The sequence below is a fragment of the Orcinus orca genome, chromosome 15, assembly GCF_937001465.1.
Source record: "Orcinus orca chromosome 15, mOrcOrc1.1, whole genome shotgun sequence".
Classification (NCBI taxonomy): domain Eukaryota; kingdom Metazoa; phylum Chordata; class Mammalia; order Artiodactyla; family Delphinidae; genus Orcinus; species Orcinus orca.
In genome coordinates this window covers 10,797,811-10,825,484 of record NC_064573.1, presented here as the reverse complement: position 1 = coordinate 10,825,484, position 27,674 = coordinate 10,797,811, and the positions used below count along the sequence as shown (strand labels likewise).

Genomic DNA, 27,674 nt, shown 5'->3' with positions numbered 1-27,674 from the left:
GGGAACAGTGGCTATTTATGAGGTGGCCGCTGGGTGGGGCAAAAGTGCATACTTTCTAAGAGGACACTGACTTAATTGACAAGTAAAATAAGGACAAATTAAAAGTGTTTCCCAAGTTCATTTTTTAAAGCAAATTGGAAGGCTTACATTCAGATTCCCAGTTAAGGTCTAATTTTCATTATCTAGCATACCTCCTCTGTAATGTTTTTATTAATTACATAAAATATTTTTATACATATTAAAGACACACACCCCACACAGTCTAAGGACTAAACACAATCATTACTTTGTATAATAGAAAGTAGAATACCAAGTTATCATTGCCATTTGTAATAAATTGTTTTCTCTGATAGATCTCATCTGCTAGTTTATTGTATTTTTCTCCTAACTTCTGTTGCTTTGTGATTGTTGGAGTTACATTCATCAAACACCACATTCATATGTAGCAACATAATTGTGGCCATTTAGTATCTACAATCATTTAAAGAGAATGAGGGGGAATTAGCCCTTAGCTGGAGTGTTTAAAGAGGGAAAGAGTGAGCTTTAGTGTTTAAAAACAGATGAGCCATTTCCTACCTTCAGATTTCTTACAGGATTTGCACCTAGTCTAATTTTTCTTTAGATTGGAGAAAATGTTTGTAACTATGAAGAATTTAAATGAGTACACTATACAAATGTTATATTCAGGTGGAATATGTCCATTTAAGGGATTCAATGCCTGAAAATCCAGTACAATGAAAAGTGTCATCCCCTCAGATTTTTGAGATCTATAGACAATGTGAAAAAAAATTTATTTTAAAAAATAGTTTTGCATATAACAGAAGGCTCCCTTTTCCATGTATGTTGTGGAAATAACTGAAAATGATAATACCACAAACATGTTAGCATCAATTTGAAATTAGACTATTTAGTGATGTTCTAGATTTTATTTTGTATGATTTTTGGGGTTTGTTTTTTTGTTTTTTGTTTTTGTCAGAGAGGCAAGACTCTACTCTCTTTTAAATGTGAAGAGGGGTACAGAGATAATTAAAATATTCAGTTTGGAAGAAGAAATCAATGTTGAATGATACTGTTTCTTTTCTTTTACAATTTTCCTTGTCATGTGTTTATTGTCAGAAATATCATCTTTAATATGAAGTATTTCAGAAGAAACTCCTTTTACTTTCTTTTATGGTATAGGGATTTTTTTTTTTTTTTTTTTTTTTTTGCGGTACGCGGGCCTCTCATTGTTGTGGCCTCTTCCGTTGCGGAGCACAGGCTCCGGACGCGCAGGCTCAGCGGCCATGGCTCACGGGCTCGGTCGCTCCGCGGCACGTGGGATCCTCCCGGATCGGGGCACGAACCCGTGTCCCCGCATCGGCAGGCGGACTCTCAACCACTGCGCCACCACGGAAGCCCCGGTATAGGGATTTTTATTAACAAGATACATAGTGAGTAAGCAAGATATTCAACTTTTCCATATACATCTCATTTTGCTTAAGTATGTTATTAAAAGTGTGGGAAAATAGGTGAAAACTGCATTCAGCAATCAGACATGCTGTACTCCACATTTCCACTATTCTATTGCAACAGAATGGATAAAGCAGCATCATTTATGGCCACTAAGTAATCTCACAGGATGATCCAGTAACAACTTCATGAGTCAATATGATACAATTCTAAAACAGAAACAAAACGACCCATCCAAATATATCATGGAAATGCTGTGGGTATCAAGACATGGGTAGGGAAAACCAGAAAATAAATGAGGCTTTAGGGAAATAATTATAATCATACAAGTCCCATTTATTGAACTGTGTGCCTGGGTCTGTACTAAGCGATTCATATGTATTAAGTCCAATACCCTTAATTCTGCAATACAGGTTTTTTGTTGGTTTTTTTTTTTTTTAAGCAGGTGAGAAAGCAGCAGAGTGAGGAAATGCTGTTTGCCCAAGATTACCCAGAAATTGAATGACTGAGGGAAGGTTCCATAGTTCATTTATTATGTCCATGAAATTCAAAGTAGGGAAAACATAGATATTTTGTACTTGTTCAATGCCCTTCAGTTTACAAAGTGCCATCGTTCTACCATTTGATTTCTTCAGGAACTCTGGGAGATACGGATACAAATATTATTACCCTGTTCTACACGTGAAGAAATGGAAACTCAAAGTAATAATAATCACATGCCCAATAAAGGACAGAGCGTAAGGTAGAAAACGATTTCAGTGCTCTCTCTATCAAGTCAAACCAGCTGGCTTGGAGAACTGATTGAAAGTAGAGAATATATATATATATATATATATATAAGGGAAAAGAAAGATATACATTCTGGAGGCCAATTCAGATGAGGATTCCTGGCTTTTTATGTTTATCTTTGTTCTACGGGTTGCTAGAAGAAATGCGCCTGGAGGGGAACCATGGGAAGAAAAAATATTTGAGGAAGTAAAGGCAGCTGATAAGGGCTTTGTGTGCTGGCAGAGTCGGGAAGAACTAAAGCTGCCCACGACTCAGGACGGCACCAAGTCAGGAGGGAAAGAGTTCTGGGCTTGAAGGCTGCTGCTATAGGTTCCGGGCCAGGCGCTGGCACTAGCAAGCCAAAACTTCTGGAGGGTCCCTGAACTTCTTGGGGACTTATTTCCCCACATGTGAAATGAGAGGGTTGAATTATATATATATATATCTAATGGACTTACCAACTCTAAAAAGTTTTGACCCTAGAATTTAATTATATTTCAAGCTTTATTAGGAAGCTATCACTGATAAGGGAAGAGCCCGGTGGGGAAAGAAGGGAAAAGTCCCAGGCGCCATGCTGTCATGGAACGTATGCCAAACCTTTGTCAGCCTACATAAAGAGGTAAACTGAGGCAAGCTCAAAGTACCGGCAATGAAGGGTATCTGGGAACAGCAGAGAAGTTTCAATTCGGGAAATGCAAAGTATAGCCAGCGACAGGCGACCGCGCTGAGGGTTTGGGGGTGGGCTGTATTGATGGCAAGGAGTGCAAAGACGGGGGAGTCCAGCCAGAGTCCAAGCAGTAAATCCATTGACTTGAAGATGGGGAGAGATGCTTGGTAGATGTTCATTGGTCAGGCGATAAGCTTTGGTCTGCAAATCAGGCCCTTGTTGGAAATCAGTCTCTTAGATCTTAAGTTCTGTTTACCTGAGGGCAAGTTCGTGAGAGTCCACATTTCAGGTTGTGCAGCCCCATTTTAGATTGAAATGCTTTCACACTCTCAACATCACAGCTGGTAGTGATAGTATTAGGCTGTTACTTTGTTCCTACTTGTCTTCCTCGCAGTTAATTTAGGTTAAAAAACATATTCTGAGGAAATAGTTCAAAGAAAAAAAAATAGGATGCAAAAGACTCCCCTTGATGTTATAAACCCCAGGACTGCTTTAACGCTAGACTACAGATTTGAAGAAACAAACAGGTAACAGTTGTAAGGTCGGATCTTAACAAACGGCACCGCGAAACAGAGGAAAGCTTCAAGTGAGCTTTATTAGGGAGCGCTCCCGGACGAGGTTCACTGGTCCGAGAGAAAGGGGCCAGAGAATTCGCACCCCGGCGGGGGTTGGGCAAGATTTTATAGGGGAAGAAGGGAAAGGGGTGTGGTGAATCTGGGAGGGCGCAGGGTATTCCTTATTTGGTGGTCTTTTCGGGTATCCTGGGGGACCATTAGTCCCGCCCCTCGAAAGGCGGGAAGGCTGGGCTGGGTTCAACGTCCCCAGGTCAGTTCCTGGAACTGGGTGGTCCGGAATGTCTCCAGGGCAGTTTCTGGAACTGGGTGGTCCGGAGAATTTCGGTCTGATGCAACCTGCGAATCTGATTGTGTTCCCCTGCCTCGGGCCAGTTGGCCTTACAACAGTATATTCTTTAAGGCAAATCAGCCGTGTTTCTGGACATGCTGTGCTCCGCGCTGATTTTCTGGTCATGCTAACTTCAGGAGACTCCATCCGCTCCATTCTAATGCTGACCAGCTCCCTCTCTGCTCTTAAATGTAACAAAAAACAGAAGACCCTCTGCTTTTGAGACTGACTCAACTGTTCCTCATTTTGTTTCTTTTGAGTGCATCACACAAAGCCAGGGTTAGATTTTCTAGATCCCCCAAAAGAAACAATTCCTCTGTCCTTCCAAGATGCGTCTAAATCCGTGATTCTCAGTGTAGGCATTTGGGACATTGGTAGGGGTAATTTGGGCCCACTGCAAGCATTTATGTATTGAAATTTACATTATCTTAACATAAATTGCTTTATTTTATCTTATTTTTCTGTCGGGGCAGTATATTGATATTTTTTAGTCATTGTAAGTGGATAGGTGGGCTTATTATCTATGTTTTTTTGAAGTATAGTTGATTTACAACGTTGTGTTAATTTCTGCTATAGCGCAAAGTGACTCAGTTATACACATATATACATTCTTTTTTATATTCTTTTTCATTATGGTTTATTCCAGGAGACTGGATATAGTTCCCTGTGCTCTACAGTAGGACCTTGTTGTTTATGCATTCTAAATGTAATAGTTTGCATCTACTACCCCAAACTCCCAGTCCATCCCGCCCCCTCCCCCTCCTCCGACCCCCGACACACAACCACAAGTCTGATCTCTATGTCTGTGAGTCTGTTTCTGTTTTGTACATAGGTTCATTTGTGCCATATTTTTTTTGTGTGTGTGGTACACGGGCCTATCACTGCTGTGCCCTCTCCCTTTGCAGAGCACAGGCTCCGGACGCGCAGGCTCAGTGGCCATGGCTCACGGGCCCAGCCGCTCCGCAGCATGTGGGATCTTCCCGGACCGGGGCACGAACCCGTGTCCCCTGCATCAGCAGGCGGACTCTCAACCACTGCGCCACCAGGGAAGCCCTGTGCCATATTTTAAATTCCACATATAAGTGATATCATGTGGTATTTGTCTTTCTCTTTCTGACATTTCAGTTAGTATGATAATCTCTAGGTCCATCTATGTTGCCACAAATGGCATGATGGGTTTATTATCTATGAACTTCATTTCAGGATATCAAATGATCATTATAAACAGTTTAGTATAAAAGGAATCTTTGAGTCTTACAGAAGTTTGGCGCATTGGCATGAAATAACTCACATTATTGACTAAGGAGGCTCTTTCCAGGTTGGATAAGCGATGCCTCCATTTGCTCCAGTGTTCCTTTAATCCTTGATTACCCAGCTCCCTAATTTCCCAGGATTAGAAGGTCATCTGATTTTTTAATTATTCATGGACAGATTGAAATCCCAGGGGCAAAAAATGTCTGAAGTCAGTGTCACTCCCTCTCCAATCCCTATGATAATCTGCTAGCTAGCATTTACTGCAAACAGACGTTTTGAAGAGCTAAGTGTTCAAAGGCTACACGTGGTCAATCTCAAGAAGGCTGTACTGATGGTTGGCAGGGAAAGAAGAGACACGTGAACATAAAGCATAAAGTCATAAGCGTTGTAATAGGAAACCAATGCCGTGCTGTGGACTCGCAGGAGAAACCGTTCTTACCAGGGGGTTCAGAGCAAGTTTTATGAAAGAAATAACATTTGAATAGAGACTTAAAGGTCAAATGGGGTTTTGATATAGAAGGAGAGCACAGAGTCTGAGCAAAGTTAATTGGCGTAAAAATGTGGCCAATTTTTTTGGAATAATAAGTAGTCAATATAGGCACCCATCTGTGCTTGAGAACAGAGCTGCCAGGCAGGACATGGCAGAGCGTGGAGAGTCTTGAAAGCCGTGGCTAGGGAGTTTGACGTGTCGCCTTAGACAATAAGGACACCCTACATGTTTTGGGGAGAAGATGCTGGCAACATCTAAGCTAGTTTAGAAAAATGACTGGCAGCAGGAGAAGGGAGAAAAATACAAAGAATAGGGGCAGTGAGACTAATGGGGAGTTTCTTCCCTCATCCTGCAGTGAGATGATGCCGCAGGACTGAAACTGGGCACTGATGTAAGATTGGGAAGGAGGAAGGCAAACAGGAGTGGCGATGCTATTTCCCACGTGGGTGTGATGGGTGAGGGGAATCTAGGAGGAGACGTGACTCCAAGGCTCCTCATAGGGGTGGTGACAATAACAGAGGGAGAGGCCGTCACTCTGGAAGACTAGATGTTTCGAGAGAGGACAGTGAATTTCGTTTGGAACATGCTGAGTGTCCCCCAAATAAGGGTTGTATCAACATGAAAAGCAAATACGCACCCGCCCTGCCCATCAGTTCTAGCTTGTCAATATCAGTTGTTTTCACAGCATAGTCCTGGCTGGTCTAAGGAGTCATTCAAAATATAAAGGAGGTTCTATAATGATTTAAAGAAAAAGGTAATTGAATCATAGAGGCATCAATGTTATAGGTAGACTTTATTAGCAAATACAAAAGAAGTTCTTGAACAAATGCTACAACTTAAAAAATGCACCACGTACACTGTCTGCCAATAAAACACCGATGTTTACTTACCGTGTGGCAGGATATGGCATGATATAATACTATGCAGAGAATGAAAGGAAGTTCCTGCCGATAGAGCAGATCCTTATTCGTGTGCACATTCCCTGCATCAATCTTAAGAAGCCACTTGCTCTTATACACTCTGATGATGACGATCTTTTATAACGTCTTTCACTAACTGTTAATATTTTCCTTTTCTTGCTGTTGTTTGTCAAAAGTGTTTCAGGTGCCCCTCGCTCCGACGCCAGGCTTGTTTCTAAGTGACAGCCTAATTTTCATATGCTGTAAAAATAAGTGACTGTAATTATTGGGCTTTTATGTGAGATATGACCCTCCATCTCTCCATCTCACAACCACTGGGAAACGTTTCTGCTCAGAGTTCTGGCACTGCTTTGGGTGAGGTTAGTGGAGAAAGAAGGACTTCAGAAGCGGACAGAACACCCCCCCTCTCCCACCCCGTGGCACTTGATGGATTGCATTAAACATCAGTGAAGCCATTTTAAAGAGATGACAATAGCTCTGGGACAGGGCTTGGGAGAACAAAACTAAACAAAACTGATTAACATATCTAGAGAAGTAAAATAATAAGAGAGGTTAGTCAGAAATGGAAGCACGGTAGCAAATAATAAGCTGTTTGGGTAGGCGCGCATGAGTCTGTTTTAGCGGGATGCCTTTACACGTTTAAATCACGTAACTAAGAAGCCTCATTCTGACGTCATACTCACCAAGTCACAGCCTGATTATAGTGTGGCTTCCCCCGTGGCATGCTTGCAGGTGGAGCGTCTGGTTGCCTCTCCGATTAGATTGCTCATTATAAATTGATAAGCTGGCCTGCATCATCCTTTTCGGGCTCAGGTAACAGGAGACCCCTCCTGCTCCTGGTATGTTGATAAATCAGCTTTCTAAGCCACCTAGACTTAGAGCCAACCCTTGAACTATGAAGAATATGAGGCTATTTCCCTCTGAAGCTTTTGGGAGACAGATAGGAATGTCTTTAAGACTCCCAACATCTCATTGATTGCAACTTTTCTTAATTAAATGTCATAATTGCCACTATTGGCAAAGCGAAGGTCAGGATTAGATAAACTGCATAGTAGCATGTTGCACGCAACACTGTCCTAGAGCCAGGGTGAGCGTATAGTTCAGAGTTCAATACCAGATCACATTTGAGAGTGAGACGGAGCACAGAATAGCACAATGGGTGTAGAAGAGGGTCGTTCCGGGAAAACCAGGGTATATGGTTGCCGGACCAATCTTGAGATTAAACTTGAGATTTACGTTATGATTCTTTTGCGAATCTAACATGAACCTGTATCAAAAGGTACAGTTTTCTCTTTGTCATCTAAGATTGACCCTTCTCAAAACTTCCTGGGACACCTCCCCACGGTTCCTGCACTTGGCATGCCAGAGCACAAGCCGACTTCACTCTTCAGGGTGACCTACAGGCCTGGCAATCTCAGCTATGTTTAGGTTATTCTGTATTTGCTGTGTCTTACGTGAGGAAATCTACTCCCTAAGGAGAGAAAGTGAAGTTCAGGTCTATACAAAATTGTCGAAGTGTTAAAAGTGGTTTTCCAGGGGGGAAGAGGGAATGGGAATCAAAAGGGTGGAGAAACGTTTACTTTTTATTTATAATTTTCTGTACTAATTGGATTTTCTTGTATTCACTTGATTTTTAATGGTAGTCTTTTCAAAAAGTCATTTTAACCTTTCCAAAAGTCTTGTAGACTTGTGCAATTGTACAGTGAAGACTCCTACTGGCAGGCCATAAGCTTCTGAGGAGAGCAGAAACATTAGATATTTTTGAGTATCAGAGGGGCTTACACAAGGCTCTAGTAGAGAGAAAATGTATATTTTATAAAGTAATATATATGTATAAAATAATATATATAATAAAATACATATAATATTTATTGGGTTGGCCAAAAAGTTCATTAAGGCTTTTCTATAAGGTGTTACAGAAAAACACAAACAAACTTTTGGGCCAACCCAATATGATGCCAGAGTTGCTACTTCCTACTGTGTTATTTCTACACCGGATTTCTCTTTCCCTCCTGATTATCTTTGGTTGGGGATTATCACTGAGAACAGTCAAACTGAAGTCCCTGGTAAGCAGGGACAGGAACAGTCAAACTGAAGTCCCTGGTAAGCAGGATAGATATCTGGGTTCTGACTTCATTGGCTGGAAAAGATTTGTCTGGGCACACTTTATAGATGGAGACAGCTGCTATAAATCATGTGGAATTAAATAGCACATTTTAAATTTCTTAAAATAGAATTAATTAAAGTTAAAACATATACATGTGACTGAATAAATATAGGAAAACAATTTTAAACTCAACAGCAAATTCCTGCTGCTTAAAAATCAGCTCCATGTTTGAGGTTGCTTTCGATCACAACAGCAATGATTCTATAATATATATTATTAAGATCGAATCCAAAGAGAGAAGCTCCAGGATAAGTGACTCCAACAACGTAAATCATAGAGATCACAGCCAAGAAGTAAGTTGCGTACACTGCATCTTGGCTTCTAACATAGGTACTACAATGTCCCTGAAATAAAGATTCTTCCAATCTTAAGTGACTTTCAACATAGGCCTAGACCTGTACAGTTTAATGATGGGATTAAAAGAGCACCTCAGTCTAGTAGAAGCAAATTTGAAGGGAAAGGACTTTAAAAAGGAGATACTTAAACAAATTGGGTAGGATGTATTTAAATTGAATGTTATATGTATCTAATACATTTTCAGACATTAAATTTTAAAAGTGAATAAATACACTTACACTGTGCTTCCTTGTAGCTATTTAGAGATTCTGAATTCCTATGAAAGCTTCCTTGTAGCTATTTAGAGATTCTGAATTTCACAGAACGTGTGAAAATAAAAATTGCTGATGCATTAAGGTAGGCAAACTGCGATAATGGAGGGAACTCAAAAGGCAACGGACCAAAAAGATAGAAGTTTATTTGTCTTTCAGATAATGTTTCAGGGAAGATAGGTTCTGAGCAACAAAACCATCCAGTGACAAGGGCCGACAGGGGCTCTGCCATGTTTACCTCTGATAAATGGAATATTTATAAGTGGAATGGAATATTTATAAATGGAAGATTTCCTGCCATATCAGTAAACAAAGGCTGTCACAGTCATCAACAATTGCAACCCTCCAGCTTGAGCCGGTGAGCCCTGAGGAAATTCAGGGCTGAAAAGAATACCTACCATCTTAGCAGCCACTCCCTACGGTGAGCCCTGAGGAAACTCAGGTAGTGAAAACACCGGATACTGGCCCCAGATAGCTGAGGTGCATATCAGAGGAATGATTTCAGTGAACCCAGACTCTTGCATCTTCCCAGACACAGAAAAGCGCTAAATTCTTCATTTTGCCCCAAATAAAACTTAACTCGCAACTGTCACATTGTGCATTTTTTTTAAGTCAACACCACGCAGCTTCCAAGACGACCCTGGACGTGGTCATTTCAGACTTGGGAATGGGGAGGGTAGAGGAGAAGAGGCAGGGCTTTCCTCTTAGGTAAGTGAGGTGAAATTCACACACATCAGTCCCACACACATTCCATCCAGGAGTGCTGGGGACCTTGACCTTTTTCAGCTCAAGGCAGGCTGACAAATGCACACTCTTCAAATGCCCACAAATAAGAGAAAGATCAATATTGATGGGCAGTTGCCAGTCTTGGCTACATAGACATGGCAGATAGTTTTCATCCTTTACCTGTGTTCCCATTATTATTATTGATTCAACAAAGACAAACACAAATTCAGTAATAATTGAGAACTACTTTCGAAGAACCTCCCTTTGGATGTTCAATGAAAACTCAAAGTTCTTTAAGAATTGAAGTTAATGCCATAAAGGTAAAGATCATGTCTTCAACTGGCATAAGCAATAGTTTAGTGAGAAAAAAGAGGAGTTACTATCCTGAACGGAGGGTACATCTCGTCCAGTGGCCAGTGCCAGGAATAAACCTCCCATAACACACTTAATTTCGCAATACTATACCAAGGGGGGCGGATATCTTCCTGACCCATCTGGTGAGCAGCTCCTGCCCTGAAGCATGAGGAGGAATAGCTGGTGCGATTCTATCCAGCCAGTGTACTGTAACTGCACATGCTACTCTCCCTCATACGAATGTCTAATTATCTCTAGGATCATTTTCTCTCATTCACATCCTGTTGCCTAGAGTTACACAGGTTAAATATGTTGTTAATCCTTGAATGTTATTCTAAAAAGAGAGAGAAGAAGAAGCACTTATGAGTGTTTAATACATCTTTTTCAGGTCACCTGCTTTTTTTGAAAAACTCTTCTATTTATAGTTGATATTGCCCCCAGGGGTTTGAGAGGTTCATTAATAAACTACTTTTTTTCTTAAATATATCATTGGCTCCCTTTTCCCTATGCCAAACGTCTTTATTGATTTTCTATGACAATTTATAGTCATAAAATAACTTCCTTGCTGCTAATTTCACTGTAAATTTTATTGTGTTACCAGACACCCTCTGGACTGGACTCCAGCAGATCAATACACTGAATTTATATTTGTTATGGAGCTATTAGCACTGGTATCAGCAGGGTAATTAACTTCCCAAACAGAGATACCATTCTATCATTCCCCATCTTCATTATTCACAGCACGTATATCTTGAAGAAATATTTCTATTTGCATCTAACCCATCAAAAGAACTGATGGCCAAATTACAAAAGCCATGTGAATTCTAGACTTTAGGGACATAATTTCTTGGCATAAGATATATTAGGGAAGGAGTGAGTTGAAGAATATATAACTTGCCAATCAGGGAAAGGGCTACACATAGAAACAAAATATAGAGGCTGCATGGAAGAAGAGCTCAGTATTAAATACCACTCAGAATTTAGATCATCCTTTCAGAAACATTAGAGCCAATCCTTATTTAAATGACCGTGGAATTCACTTAAAGGCCAGTGTCCAGGCCAGTGAGTTCTCACTGACAAAACGATTTGCCCCTTGTAATTTAGGAGGTGACTGCCTTGTTTGAAAAAATATGCTTTATGTTTTATGACACTGGAAAAATGTGTAGTGTCTTTCATATATTTGTATTTGTTTATTTTTTGTGATGTCTTATATACCAAAGTAGTTTAAATTAATATTTAAACATAATTCATTTACTGACTGAGAGCGTATGCTACGCAAAATTCTCTACTAAGTTCTTTGAATATGAACAAGGAATATTACCTGTTCTTGATAACTGCAGTTCTAGTGGGGATAAGAAGAAAAATATTCTGAAGCAAAAATTCCAACATATAAAAATCTCACCACTACCTATGAATGGGAGGTCTGGGATTGAATGTGATTTAGGGAATAATTATCCTGAACTTTAACCCAATAATACATGTTGCGAACTCAAAAATATGGAATCGACACTAGTAAATTAAGGAATATAATTACATCAAAGAAGAAAAAGAAACTCATCTATTCTTAGATAGTGTTTGCCTAATGTTATCTTACTAAATGGACTAGGGATATTTTATTTCTAAAGTAAATATGGGTTCTTTGAAACATGTCCTTTTAAAATTTCTTTGTTTAACCATTTCAAAGCCCTGTTTAAAAATGATAGCATCTTTTATACCAATTTATGCTGCTTTTTATGTAATTAATTTCTATTATTATTTGAACATATTTTCCTTTACTGCTTTGTTTTTGGAATAAGTCTATCTTATTAGTTTTAAACTGCTCACATAATTCTATGCTTAAATCGGAAGATGATCTATCCAGCTTTGCCTAACCATCACTTTGCTTCAAATCACTTCCTGCTTCAATGGATGTTTTTGCTTTATAAATGTTGTCAGCCTTCCCTGTGTGTCAAGTGCACCTGAGGAGTTTGTTATCTATCTAGGTGACAGTGAGAATTCCTCAAGTGTCAGGAAAACCCAGAAATATAGGGCATTTGATAATTAGGTGTAACTTAATAAATGCCCAAGTACTGTGTTTCCTTATTGTCACTCACATAACTATCTTGTAATTTCTTGTCATTATGGCCTACTTTTCAATATGACCATGTCTTAATATCCAATGTGTCAAATCAAATCCTACGGTTTATTGTGAGCAACCCCAGTTGGTCTGTTTTGAACGTTTCCCTCCCTTCCCAGTGAATGGAAGTTATAGTTATGCCCCGCTGGTGGCTTGAATCACCTCAATTTGCTCTGGCAGTCAGAGGCAGCTGCTCCGCGTGAAAGGCATGAGACCCACTGAACACCGTGTTAGGAGTGACCTCCAGCTGAATGGAATCGGCTCAGCCTTTTCTGCCCAGCCAGCAGAGTGTGTGCAAACAGATCTGCCCAAGTGCAAAACGGTCCAAGGATGTCAAGCAAGGCTGGGTCTCTTTTCTCTCATTCGCTTTCTTTATTTTCTTCCTTGAAAAATGAAACAGGATAGTGGACAGCCTGGTATAATCTTAGCAACATCTGTTGCCTTTCACAGGGGTCTTAGCCGGGGACAATAAGTTTCAGAAGGAGACTGAGTTCCTGTTGACAGGGGTCATATAAAAGCCCTCAACTGAAAGGAGCGTGGGCATGTTTCCCCCATACACAGTTAAGGCCTTTTGTGCCTTCTGTCAGAACGGGTAGGAAGAAAGGGTTTTCTCCTCTTCTTTCCTGATGACACTGCCAGAAAAAAAAATCTTTCCCAATTAGTGCTTAATGGACTTAAAGAACTGTGGAAAAGTTATTTCTCTCAATACCTCCATCTTAAGCTCAGTTAATCAGAAATGTGAGAGACTGTATGCTTTCACAACGGTTACTTCCCAGCTTCCTTACTAACTTTTATCCTAATTCCAGATAGTTTGGAGAACAATTGTTAGGTTCTTTTTTTTTTTTTGGTCAAAATGAATATTTCACACTGATTATGTCTTTTCCCATGAGTTTGATCTGTTCATCTGACTCCAATTCCCTAACTTTGGGCTGCAAGAAGCATTAAATTTAGGTAATTTATATAGGAACAGTTACCTGATTTTTGTGCAAGATACTTTTCAGAGCAATTTTGTTCACTCTTTACCAATGACATCCTTTCATACACATGAGATACGATGCAGCTGATAATGTGTGTGCCTCCTGCCGTCTTCTGTTTCTTAAAACAAACAAGCCAACAGATGAAAATGAATTCCAATATCTAAACTTTTATTGACTTGATATATGTTTTTGGTATCCTTCACACAATTTTGAAAAAATATATAGAAAGAAAAATCTAAAGATTTAGATCTGTGTCTATTAAGAGAATGATAGATTTGGGTAGATTTCAATGATTGTGATGTATGTTCTCTTTATAAAAAAGAGATATAAATACTTCTGAAAATATCTGAATTTATACGTTTCTTTAAAAAACATAATGGGTCCTTTGATACTCAAATTCTTGTACCAACACAGTACATTCATGCACGATATATTTAATAATTGTTTAAAATGCTCTTTAAACGTTATTAGTTTAAATGGGTATAATGTATTATATCTCCAAATTAAAAAATTTGTGCTTCAAAGCCTGTACAAATATTACTTTTAGTTTAACTGCATTATTATACTTCCGAATCTGCTCATATATGTGCGAGTAAAGATAAAATTACAGTATTGTAGTCATGCCTCCTATGACTCTCATTAATCATTAGCAAGTTTTTCCATTTTTAAGCCAAAAGTAAAAATAACAAAACAAATTCAGTGTAAAAAGTAGAATTTAGGAATACTGTATAAAGATCATGTGTTATAAATATGGAAGCATACGCTGGGCATAATTGAAATAACTATATTTTTCAAAGAAAGGAATCCTTACAAATTGGGTATTAATTAGCATCTAAACCATCCTTTTAGGACAGGGGGAGCTAAAATTACTTGAGTGTTTCATAGCTAGTCTTCATGAAATGGGATGATTCATATTTTGCTATTCTTGCTTCTAATAGATTACTATTCTAATAGATTAATCTAAATGCTAAGATCCCATTTAAATCAATATGAGTGCCAAGCATGGAAAACCTTGATAGCATGTGTAAAATGAAAAAAAAAAAAAAAAAGATCAAAAGCCATTTGCCAACTCACGTATAATAAAGTAGATGTGTTCCAGTGGGTGGTATTAAGGTTTCCCAGGTAATATAAGAATGCAGCTGTGCTAGTACTGAGGTTTCCATTCACTTTGAATACACTGTATAGATAACATCCACGCACAAGAATAACAAGATCTAATTATGTCTAACGGTTAAATGGGAAAAAAAATCTTTAGACTTTGAAATCTGCCTACTTGCACATCTTATGCTATGGAGTGAATGTTGTGTTTCCCCCCAGATTGATATGTTAAGGCTCTAATCCCCTGTGTGATAATGTTTAGAGGCAGGGCCTTTGGGACATCATTGGATTTGGATGAGGTCTTGGGGTGAAGCCCTCATGATGGGATTGGTGTCCAAATAAGGGGATGAAGAGAATAGACCTCTCCCCCTTGGCCACAAGGACACTGGAAGAAGCAGTCTGTCTACAGCCAGGAAGAGGGCTCTCACCAGAACCATACCTGCCGGCACCCTGATTTCACACATGGAGTCCCCAGACAACACGTGAGAAATAAGTGTTCGTTGTTTAAGCCACCAAGTCTAGGGTATTTTCTTACAGAAGTGAAAGGAGACTAAGATATCTTACCTTCAGTATTAGGGATTGTAAACTGACACACCTACAAAGGCTCAACAGTTACACTGAGGAGTAAGCTGACTGTGGCGAAATGGAGTGTATATGCCCATCTCAAGGAACAGAGAGGCCTCACATTAGTCATACTTTATAATATGAAATTGTAAGTGTGTCAGATTTTCAGTGTGTAGAAGAGAAGTCAGAGGGAATTCCCAGGTGGTCCAGTGGTTAGGACTCTGTGCTTCCACTGCCGGATGCCTGTGTTCAATCCCTGCTCGGGGAACTAGGAACCCGCAAGCTGTGCGGCGCGGCCAAAAAAGAAAAAGAAAAGAACAGAAAAGAAAAATACATGTATATAGATAGAACATTTGTAAAATAAAGAAAAAACAAGAGAAGTCAGAAACAGAGACATGTGTGTATAATCTTCCAATAACAAATACTGGAAGACATGAATAAAAATAATAAACAAACAAAACCACTATATGGGCCCAACTTGTCTGCAGGTTGGATGTAATCAGAGGAGCCCTGATTACAGTGCTCTTGGTTAAACAAACTAAAACACCTAAAACTTTGTCTTGCTCTGTTATTATTCACTCACACATGACACTCAAATTAGTCAAATTTGCAAGGTCGGTTAAGGAGCTGTCTTTCATAAATTTAGAAAGATATATTTTGTCTTAATCTATAGGGGAATATTTAAATGGTTAAAGAATACCTAATAAAAAAAAAAAAAAGAATACCTAATAATTTTCTAACAAGTAATAGAGCTATTTTTCTTCATTAACTATGGGTTAAAAACTTATTTAGCTTTTTCACTTTTGGGTGGAACTACTTGATATTTCATACAATAAAGGAACTGAATTATCCATCAATATGGATTCTAACATCAAATTACTTTCTTGCCGTGAGCTATTCATTTGACTTTATAGTTCTCCAAAATATAGGAGTTTTTTCCCCTAAAGCGACAGACTCATTCAATTCTTATTCTTCTAAGAATGAGAATTATGATTTACATTAGTAGTTAAATAAAATTTTAAGGTGTGATGGAAAGCCACGTCTACAGAATTATTTGTGAAAATATATTCAATTTTAATCATTATAAATCCACTAGAGTCCAAGCTATAAAAAAGTCAAATTAAAAATGAGAATGGCTACAACCAAATTCTTTTCTCATGCTTAGAAAAGCTATGAAATATAAACCAAAAAATCCTTCTTGATATTTGACATGCAAAATATCAAATAATTATGTCTACATGTCTAGGGGTTTTGGAATCCTGCATTGGCTGTTGCCCTGTGGACCAGCCAGCATGCTTTCATTACTAGGTTTAGCGTCTTATTCCCCTACCTTGAGTTTGTCATGAGATGATGAACCCATCCCTTTAACCTTCCTGAATTTCAGTTTCATCGTTGAGAAAATGAGGGAATATGCTTAAGTGTCATCAAAGGTGTCTTATGTAGGTCATTTCATGCATAAGGTATGGAGCCCAATTATCCTCCGTGACTGGTGGTAATTCAGTTGCTTACTGAGGCCCATTAACCCTTTCAGACCATGATTCATAACAACAGATTTATTTGGAAGGAAATCTTTAAGTTCCTCACGAGAAGTATAACATTTTCCTGTCCGCATTAAATGTAAAAAGCCCTAACTAAATAAATGTGGCATAATGAGGATTCATTTCCAGCACAATTTTTTCTCACACAAATACACAAATGCGTTAGAAAATATCATGCCTTATTTTGTCCATAAGGTCTGTTTATGTTGGTCCTCATATATGACATCTGTCTCAATCAAGTTAGTTTTCTTATTTACTCTCTTGTAGTGAGAGGCCCTCGTTAATTTGGGGTGTAGAGTGACCATTTTGCCAGATGGGAATGAAGTGAAGGAAAGATGCTGGTTGCCCTTTTTAATCATTCAGACCTAACAGTGAAAAGTGGAATCACTTGTAGTTCAAAAAGATAATGACTACTTGAGATATCACCTTTGGTATCGGAGTAGTTCAAGTTCATACAAAGACGACTGCTCTTCTTAACCACGAGTATCTTCTAGGGTGGTGGTTCTTCGGTATTTTATTAAGCATGCTTACCTTCCTTTGTAGAAACTGGCTCATTTCATCTAATTTTTCTTTCTAAGGTATATAGTTTCCTCATATTTTCCATTCCTGGATTTGCTTTCTGAATATGAGTTTAGCCTCAGTCACGTACTCCAGAGAGCTGTACTGTTGGTTCCATGCAGCTGCTGGAAGTAGGGTCATTCCTACACGCACATTTTATGTGTGTTAGGAGAGTGCTTAATATAATTTAGTGACACCAGCTATAAAACCTGGAAAACCCAGGGCAAGCCAGCTCTCTGAGTCTGCATGCAGGGAACAATCAGGTTAGTGCACAGGCAGAGAAAGTGTCCCGGCACAAGCTGAACAAGAGAACGCATGCTTAGGGAGCCCTCTTTCTGTCTAGGTGAGCAGAGGATTCTGTATAAGAATCCCATTGTATGTAAACAACAAAAAAATTCCCCTATTAAATCCCTTTGCTCCTTGGAGACTGTTTGAGGTTCTCTGAATATTCTCCTGATATTCTGCCGTCTCCTACTGTCTATATCCTAGTCCTGTCCAAGACCCAGGTGAAAGGTCATATTGGCTTACGCTTTTAAGACTCTCCAGTAACAAGTGTCTTCCTTCTTCAAATCCCATACCTCGATGCTTATGGTTTTCTTACTGAGTTTAGCCTCATCTCTCCCCTTTTTATAGTTCTGTATGTGCCTGGAATATTCCGTGGGGCCTTGGCATTACTTTCCTTTTTAGTTCCTGCAATTTGTGGCATCAAACCCAGCAGACAGCACACACTCAATAAATATTTCTGAAACGAGTTTATTGTGAAAAATCCACTTTTTTTTCCAGAAGATTCTCTGGTTTATTACAGAGTGATAGAGCAATGTTTAGCAGGAATTTGCATTATCGCTTTTCTCTCCAATGGTTTTAGAAGGCTTTTATGGAACAACTATAATTCAAGAGACAGCACAGGCCTAGCTGTATTATTTCTGACAATTTTGATTTGAGCCGCTTTTTAAAAAGTAATTTGTGTTCCAACTATTGTAATTCCAGAGATACAATTGCACATCAGTGGTATCGTACGCTATTTAAATAACTAAGTGTTCCCTTGCTTTGGCGTTTAATGCCAAATCCAAGTCAGATGTTTATCTGTTTGTTTGTTTGTCAGAAAGAAAATGCTGAGAAATTTGACATGTAGCAGCAGGAAGCTCTACTTCTTTAAAATGGTAACCAATGACCCACAATATCTCAGATATTCTGAAGCCCCATGAAGAAGCTTTGAATATCTGGAGGATTCTGGAAAGATAGTCTGGGCAACTTCCTTTGCTTAGAACAGGGGAAAAATGAATCCTTCACTCTTGCTTTCTGACCCCTCCATGGGTCATTTTGTTCCCATTTTCTTTCTGTGGGTATTTTTCTTAATAGTTGGGGTAAGGAGTGTGCTACCTATAATCTAAAGCATAAGATATACAGGTAGGCAGATTTAAAATGTCTAAAGTTGTTTTTCTGTTTAACCAATAGATCTTATTCTTCGCTGTGGAAGTTCTCTGTACTGTGTATTTGAAGTGAATGGCAACCTCAGTACTGGTCCATGAGCATCATTGTATCACCTTAGAAATCTGAGTACCACCCACTGGGACGCATCTACCTTATGATATGTGAGTTCGCAAAGGACTTTTGAGTTTTTTTTTCTTTCTCATTTTACTTATGCTTTCAAGGTTTTCCATGCTTGGCACTTCTTTGATTTAAATGAGACCTTAGTCCTGTGTTCTTACTGTGGCTCTGTTGCCCTCCTCCTCAATAGACAACCTTGCATTTTCTAACTTACTGCGTGCTGACCTTGCTCTGTGAATATATTCAGGGCCCTTTAACTAAGTAGTGTACTCTCCAAGGAAGTATTCATTTTTGGACAGACTGACTGCTTGGATAATGAACAAGCAGCCCTTGAGAGCACCTTAAGCAGTAAAATTGTATCATCTCAGACTTTGGATTTGTTCAGTCTAGCACCTGCGAGGGGCACGGTCACCAGTGAGATGCGGTCAAGGGGTGGGGGAGGGGTGATTTCACGATGCTAATCCTAGGCACACATCTTTCTTCTCTCAGTGATCATTTATGCTCTGTTATTGATAACTGCATTCAAGAAATCTTCAACTCTATTTCTATTTTCTGATTACATGCAAGGGATTTTCATACACTAGTGCCACAACTAGAGTCCAGGCCAATATTTTTCTCACCTGGATTTCTCCAGTAATTTCCTAAACATTTCCTCACCTTCAGTGCGCAAGGCTGCCAGGGTGTTGCTTTCTCATACAGTCATCATCATAATTTCCCTTCGTAAAACTCCTCACGCTCTCGCATTGCTCTCATGGTACAATCCAAACATCTCTTCCTAATCGATACTTTTTGTCATGTTACATGCTTCTACACCTGATATTCTGTGTCTACCTGATCACAGTGCTCATGGCGGTGTATGGAGATGTATGTACCTTCTTATTTTTGCAATAGGTTGGAAGGTTCCTGAAGATAAGAACTACATCTTCATCTTTGTGTTCTCAAACCCTAGACTAAGGATCACACAGTATGGGTTCATATTTACCAAGTTAGTAAATGACTGTAGAGAGCTAGAAATCTCTCCTACGAAGTCCTTTCTTTTCTACAAAATGGAAGTATACTTAATTAGATGAAATAGATTGAAGAATATAGACATACTCAGGAAAATTCTAAGCATTACATAATGAAGATACATTTTTATTATTATCCACACGTTTATATTGGGAGAGACTGTTACAGGAAACTATAAATGATCCGACTTTTTGAGAGCTTGCCTTATGTAACTGCTTGTTACCTTCTGCCACATCTATGTTTTCCTACCCAGGGCTCCCCAGAATTGCTAGAAGTGCTCAGCTCTCAGTGATTAGCTTTTTTCTGCCCTCAGTTGCCAGATACTCAAGCCACATCTCTGGTTTTAGAGTAAGATCAGGATGGAATGAATATGGATATAATTGAATCAGCAATCTCATCAGAAACTTTGTACTTGCACCAAATCTGCTTTGGGAGATAAAACATGTAGAGAAATACTTTTCTGCACCAGCAGAAATCATGGCAAAGTTCTCTTACCTTTTTTAATTCCTCCTTCTCCAAAATTCAGGTCTGGTACAGGTGATTTTATTGATTTAATCAAGAATGAAAATAAATTGAGAGGATTTCTTTAAGTAGGAAAGAAAGGGGGACATTTACCAAATTTGTGTACAGCATTAAGTGACAGTGAAGAAATGAAACCTTCAACTGAGAGGATTTGTAAAAGATTGTTATATATAAGAATAGAAATAGTAAAACATAAAGTTGAAAATTATATGGCAACATGAAATTTCACAAGCATATGCAGTTATGATTTACATTTGTTTTTTAATTTATTTAATTAATTAATTAGTTAATTAATTAATTTTTGGCTGCATTGGGTCTTCATTGCTGCGTGTGGGCTTTCTCTAGTTGTGGTGCGTGGGCTTCTCACTGCAGTGGCTTCTCTTGTTGTGGAGCACAGGCCCTAGGTGCACGGGCTTCAGTAGTTGTGGCACATGGGCTCAGTAGTTGTGGCTGGCGGGCTCTAGAGCGCAGGCTCAGTAGTTGTGGCGCACGGGCTTAGTTGCTCCACTGCATGTGAGATCTTCCTGGACCAGGGCCCAAACCCATGTCCCCTGTATTGGCAGGTAGATTCTTAACCACTGCACCAGCAGGGAAGTCCATGACTTACATTTGTATTTCATGGAATCTTAAACATTCAGTAGCATCTTGGGATTTATCTAGTACAGTGACTTTTTATTTGTGTTTCTAAGAAAACAAGGTTCTCTAATCAACCAAAAGTTGTAGGAAAAGGATGCAAGAGGGCTTCCCTGGTGGCACAGTGGTTGGGAGTCCGCCTGCCGATGCAGGGGACACGGGTTCATGCCCCGGTCCGGGAAGATCCCACATGCCGCGGAGCAGCTGGGCCCGTGAGCCATGGCCGCTGAGCCTGCGTGTCTGGAGCCTGTGCTCCTCAATGGGAGAGGCCACAACAGTGAGAGGCCCGTGTACCGCAAAAAAAAAAAAAAAAAAAAGGATGCAAGAGGAGAAAGGATAGAAAAAAACATGTCTTGTCCTTGAACTTGACCACGGTGTAAACTTGAGGAGCAATTCCTTTATTTGTCATTCCTAATGTAGAGCTTCCTCCTAAAAATAAAATACAAACACCATCCAGGGACCTAGAAGGCCCTACGAGACTTGTCCCTTGCCCACCACTCCAACATAAGCCCTCTTGATTCTCCCCCTTGTGCTGGGTTCTCTGTTTCTCAAATATACCCAACTCTTTCCTTTGCAAACATTTGTCCTTGTTTATTCTGTCCAGGCCATTTTCCTTCAGAGCTTCTCAAGTCCAACTCATTCTCATCAACATGTCTCAGCTTAAGTGCCATTTCCTCAGAGAGAGACCATCCCTGACCTCCCCAAACGAAAGGGTGTCCCTCAGTTACTGTGTGAAGCATCCACTGTTCTTACCCTTGCCTTCTACACTGTACTCTCTAGGTGGAGAAGAACCTCGACCTTCCTCTGTGATGAACCGACCAGAACTAGTATTCTGGTTAACTCACCCCTTCTAGAATCTGTGTCAAGGTTATAGTTTAAGGATATTTTTTAAAAAGGCAGGCAAGTAGCATGGAAACATCTGGTTCAGGACGGAAGCCCAAACTGGTGATCAATATTTATGCAGAGGCACAAGAAGATAAAAAATTGAGGACAATTTTAGAAACAGTTTGACCAAAATATCGTTTTAAAAAAAGGTCTCCAATTTTTTCCCTTTCTTATGTGGTGGCCATTGATTAGAACAAGATAATAAATAAATATGGTACAGTACCTGATTCCTGATCACACACCATCTCTTACAGATGAAAGATCCGGGCAGTCAATGAACTGGTTACAAACAGGTCGGTGGGCTCAGATTTGTGTTAATGCTGGATGGGATACAAACATTCACTTCTGTATTCAACGAATATTTGCTAAGGGTTGAACATGTGCTGTGTGTTAATCATACTAAATATCAATCTTTGCCTTCCTGAAGCGTTTGGTCCAGAACAATTATAAGGATAGGTCCCATCCCAGAAGCAAATTCATTAGATGAAGGAAGACAGATGTATGTAAGGCCACCAGAAAAATGTAAAGTTCTAGATCGTGTAATATTAGCTGGAATAATTGAGGAGAGAAAATCCTGTCAAAGTCCTCAAAGATGAAGCCAAGGTTTAATGTCTTGCTACCTGGAGAATGATGATGGTGCTGAAAGAGAAATACATACTGGGAAATCCAAGGCGGTACCTATGCGGAGATAGAGGTCTGTTCTAAACGTACCGAGTTTGGGTGATGGCTGACAGTTGAATGGAAATGGACTGTGAAATGGCCATCCAAGCAGACCTGGAGCTGGAGAGGTTTAGGGCTGGAGATATAACTTTTAAAATGAAGCAACTGTAAGTAAATAGCATAGCATGCGTGGTATCTGGAAATGAATAGAAGCTTTAAAAAGGTTTGCTGTTAGAATTATTAGCATAGAATTCAATTTTAAATACTAACTAGATGAGAGGGAAAATGCAAGCTAAATGGACAGGAGGAGCTGGATTGGGGGGAGGGCAAGTGTGCCCGAGTGAGCAAGAAAGCAGAGGTGCTTACACGGACGAGCCTGTGCCCACATGACCGGTATCTGGAGAATCACTGTTAAGGATGGATGAGAGACGCAGGGCAAGTTCCATTGACAGAATGAGAAAAATGAAAACGAATGCGCTTGGAAATGATCTATTCAACCTTCCTAACCCCTACGACAGAACATCCATCTCGTTATCAGCCTGAATCAAGCACCAGAGCAAAGGAAAACGAAGCGTGCTCAACTCTACTGGCTGTGGCGCGTCCTAAAAAAAAGACCAGAGCCCCTTCCCCACCTCGCAAGGGTCCTCTCTCCCACCCTGCGCGTAAATCACACGCCTCGGAAGTTTTGCATTCGAGAGCCCAGCAGGGGAGGAAATTGTCTGCAAGTAGAGAAAGTAGAACTAGGGCAGTCCGAGGAGATTGAAAGGGCAAAACTATCACGCAAGAAAACTGTAAGTTCTGATTAGTTTTATGACTTTGCCTTCATGCCTCAGGAGCTCAATTGATCACGGCTTCCGCGACAGGTTCGGGGGGGGAGGGGAGGTCGCTGGAAAAAATTCCCAAAACTCGCCTCCAGCTCCGCGCTGCCGATGCAAATACCTCGCCGAGAGATGGATGGGCTGCTGCCCCTCCTACTTTCACCGATCCTCTGGATTTTCCTGCGAAGGACTCGGTCTGCACCGAGCTGTCAGGAGGGCGGCGGAGGAGTGAAGCGCGGGGGTGCGCACGCGAGAGTGCGCGCGCGGCGGCGGAGCGGCTTCCTTGCAGAGAGCCCTCACTCGGGCTCCGGGAGGTGCTGGAGTCTCAGCAGCTCGCGGGTCCTGCCACGCACGGCGCTGTCTGCAGGCGCCCGCCGCCGACCACCCGCTCCTCCTCCGCTCCCGCCCACCTGGCCCGGCCCCGGCGCGCCCTCTCCATCTCTCCTGCGCCCGCCCACTCGCCCTCTCGCCCTCTCTCCGGACGCGCGCGCCCGCTCGCTCCGGACCTGGCGTCTGAGCCTCCCGGGGCCCGGACAGGGACCCCGCATCCTGCGCCCCGCGCCCCGCGCGGAGGGCTGTGATTGGAACAGGCGCCCGAGCCGGGCCGGCCGCAGCGGGTGCCGAGCGGGCGCCGCGGGTCCGCCCCGTGCGCCCACTGGGTCCCGAGGCACCCGCGGGCGCCCGGCTGCTAAGCGCGCCCCCCTTTCGGATGCCAACGCCCGGGTGGCTGGCGCCGGACGCCGCGGAGAGGGCAGCGAGCCCCCAGGTGAGTTGGGGGTTCGGGGAAGGCGCCGCCGGGCAGAAGCGCGACCTCGCCGTGCGCCTGGGGAAGCGGGACTCTTCGGCGGGCGGGAGGCGGGCGTGGGGATCCGTGTGGAGTTTCCCTGGCGTCCCCAAGTTACTGCTCGGTGGCCCTGAGCTGCGGCTCCGCCGGGCAGGGCGGGCTGGGGGAGCCTAGGGCGCGGGGCCCGGAAAGCCGGTGCTGATGGACACCAGGTGCAACGCGAGTTGGCGAGTTGAGGGAGAGAGCAGATCGCAGCGTTCTCCAGGTGAAGCGGTGCACGCAATCTGGTCCGCTCTCCTCAAAGAGGAGGGACCCTGCTTTGACCTGGGATGGATAGGGGCAAAACTCCGCGCTGGCGGACCCTGCTTTGACCCTGCTTTGACCTGGGATGGATAGGGGCAAAACTCCGCGCTGGCGGGGCGTCCAGCTTCTGCCGCGGTCTGAGACTGCAAAGGGGTGTGTGCCTGAGCGTGCGGGAGTCCCGCTGACCATCTGCGTAGACTCCGTGTACCTTTCGGAAAGGTGGAGCTCATCTAAGGGTGCTTTGCTTTTTCCTGTAATTAGTATTCTGCTGCTGCCGGGCATCCGCAGGGCTGGCCTCTACTAGGCATCCTGCCTCCCCTCCGCCCGGCTGTACCCAAGGCGTGCGTCGTTCAAAGGGCGCCCTGCTTCTCTGAATGCTTGGTGGACTTCTTCGTGGGCACACCTGGTCCACGGCTGGTTGCGGGTATTCGGCCTCCCAGCGTGGATGCACGAGGAAGGACCTATTGTCTTTATTGGCTTCACGTTTTAGATCGTTAATCTTACGGATTTCTTAGATACAGTTCAGGTGAGTAGAGATTGGCACTGAATTCACCCAGCAGTGGGAAGATGGGAACCTGTGAAGAAACCATCAAGGATCGGGTGTCTCAAGGCTTTGGAGATCTGAAAATTGAACCACGAATATACTTAAAACGCCTTTTACCTTGCAAGAAATATCTTCTCTTTATTGGATCACTTTTTAAGTGAAACATCTTTAAGACTCGCCTTCATAATTCCTGTAATCAGGCAGGTATTCAGATTAGTTTTCACACAAAAGTAGATAAAACTTTTTGGGAAAAAATAGAAAAAAGTGTAAGTAACATGTGAACATATGGCTTGAGCTATGTGACAAGTATGCATTTAAAAAAATCAGGTTAACAGCACAAAAATGTGTATTTTAAGAGTGTAGGGGCAGTAGTAGCCATTTTTTTTAAAAGGAAAGTTTGCATTGATACACTGCCAGCGACATCTAAATAGTTTTAAGTGTGTCTTTATAAAGACAAGTTGGTAGTGAAGAACTGAGGAAGAAAGTAATTGCATTGGAAACCTTTCAGTAACTCACCAAATTTACTTCTTTTCAGAAGAACTGGTTAGATTTTGTTTACAGAAGCTGTTTTCTTGTTACTATATGTAAAAGGCAATATATTAAGAATCATTTTCTTCATTTTGGGGCTATTTGGGACAGTATGAATTAAAATGCTAAAGAATTGAGGCAGGTAGTCAAACTGGCAACTTTGTGGAAGTCTGGCTTATATCAGTGTTTAATGTGGAGTAGAGTGGCAGAAGCAATTAGGTATCAACCAGCCTTAATAGTCTTATCTGGTAAAGCTAGCTGTGAAAGCCTGTCTGTGGAAAGAAAAACAATCATCAGAGCAGACCATCAACCTGCTAAAAGTCCTTAAGGTTTGCAGCCTTAATAAAAGGGCATTTGTGCACTTACAACGTGAGATATTGTGATTAAGGGCTGCAGTAGGTCATTAGAATTGTGTTAACAATCAGCTGACAGGCTCACAACTCTTCTTAAGTCCACTTTTACTGATTTAATAGCACAGAGCTTTTCCCTTCCTTATAAAAGGGTAATTGTAAAGCATCTACATTACTGCAGTTTACCCTTGAATTGACTCTAGTTTTCAGTATCCAGTGAAGGCGAGAGGATGGAGAGCATCCTGAGCCGGCCACTGTTCAGCCTTCCTAGATCTAAAAATCTACCCACTGTGTCTCCTAAGGCGTGATTTCTTTATTGGTCTCCCTATCATTCAGCATTTTAGTTTAGTTTTGTTTTGTTTTGTTTAGGGCAAAGCTGATAGAAACTTCTCAGAATGTATACTGATGTGAGGAAGTGAATTTTGTGCCAAGCCCAATGCTTTGTCAGATCTTTTAGAATCTTTTGTAAAGATTCACTGCCATAAATTCACTGCCATAAATTGCTCAGTGTGTGAATTTTTATGCCTCAGTGATTCCCTCCTTCGATTTTATAAGGTTTTGCATTTATTGCCTTAGTAGTTCGTATCACATCATGGTTCTCTCTCACATGCAAAAAGGTTTGTTACTTGATTGGGAGGCTTTAAAGCCTTCTCTTAAATTGGTGGTATCAGAAACTTCTAAAATAACTAAGGCACCTTTGTTAATTGCAAAGGGATAGTGATGGGAGCTTCTCTCCTTAGCAGGAAGGACTCACTTGCTTCTAAATTGGGTGATAAAGGGGAGCTGAGGACAAGGAAGGCGTGTGATCAGCATCCTGTGTGTGACCATCTCCTCAGCCTCTGACAAGCAGAGCAGATCTAGCTGTAACCGGCAGCACTTGAGTGCCTCCTCTGGGAATCTGCTGGTTCTGCAGAAAGATACCCCTGCAAACATTTCCCCTTGTTCTGCAACACTCCTCACTGACAAAATTATCGGTGCAAACGAATATGCAGACATGCGTGTCCTTACATTCATTTCAGATTATACTCTAGATTTTCATTCTGGTAGAATTTCTTTTTGGCCGTTTTACTAAATGTTTACTGAAATGCGATGCCTTTTATTGAAGTCATGTAAATCTTACCTGGCTCAGTGTAAATGCAAGGGTAAATTAAGAGTGAAGATTGATCCTGCTGAGATACGTTGTAAAAGTATGAAGAGACAAGCCCTTTAAATATAATTTTACCATTTAGATATTCTATAAATAGCTCAGAAGGACTGTGCTTTGTCACTTTCTTTTTAATTTACATAGGCTTCTTCTAGTTAATTGTAAACTATTGTTCTGCTTTCTTTTTCATTCCTTTCACCCAGGGCAGAGGTTATTTGTGTGTAGTTGAAAATGATTCTGTAATCCACTTAGAGAAGTTTTCATTCCCTGTCTCATAAGCAGATGCAAACTATGGGGCTATGGGATTCATTTCCAGGACCCCTGCCTGAGTATTCAGGCCAGTTAACCGCAGGAGGTTGTGATCTGTGGCTGTAATGTTATCTGGCCCAGGGAGCTAATGGGTTTGATCACAGTTTCTTTACGTGAAAAGTCACATATCACAGAGGGTCCCCAGCCTCACTAACTAAAATGTAAAGAATTATACCTTTTAAGTACAAAAGAAGAGGGCTGTTTCATCAGCATTAAAATTATCGAAGTTAATGCTAAACTTTTTAAATGGTATAGAGATGGAACCAATGATAGAATATTTCTATAGTAAAAGCTGTAGATGGCAATATTAAATCTAGAATGATTCTAATGGGTACATTAGGAACAGAGAAGCATCTCAAAATATAGGATTTATAGCAACAACTAAATTACCGTACAATATGCATTCTTATATCCTAAGATATTTTCCTGAGTTGGTACCCTGTTTCTAAAACAGTCAATGGACTATTATTCAAATTTCACT

At 41.1% G+C, this 27,674-nt stretch overlaps 1 protein-coding gene across 2 annotated transcripts in view; it reads left to right on the top strand.

Moving 5' to 3' along the window:
• CDH7 (cadherin 7) overlaps window positions 1-27,674 on the top strand; it is a 190,949-nt gene that overhangs the window by 42,505 nt on the left and 120,770 nt on the right. The window contains exon 2 of one of the 2 annotated variants that reach the window (XM_033425013.2): window positions 18,613-18,749. Coding sequence is in view for 1 of the 2 variants with exons in the window: in XM_049698006.1 (XP_049553963.1) it covers window positions 23,941-23,997 (57 nt within the window). In the remaining variant the exon portion in view is untranslated. Of the gene's footprint in view, window positions 1-18,612; window positions 18,750-23,791; window positions 23,998-27,674 lie in introns of those variants that run through there. The other variant, XM_049698006.1, reaches the window with a different exon arrangement.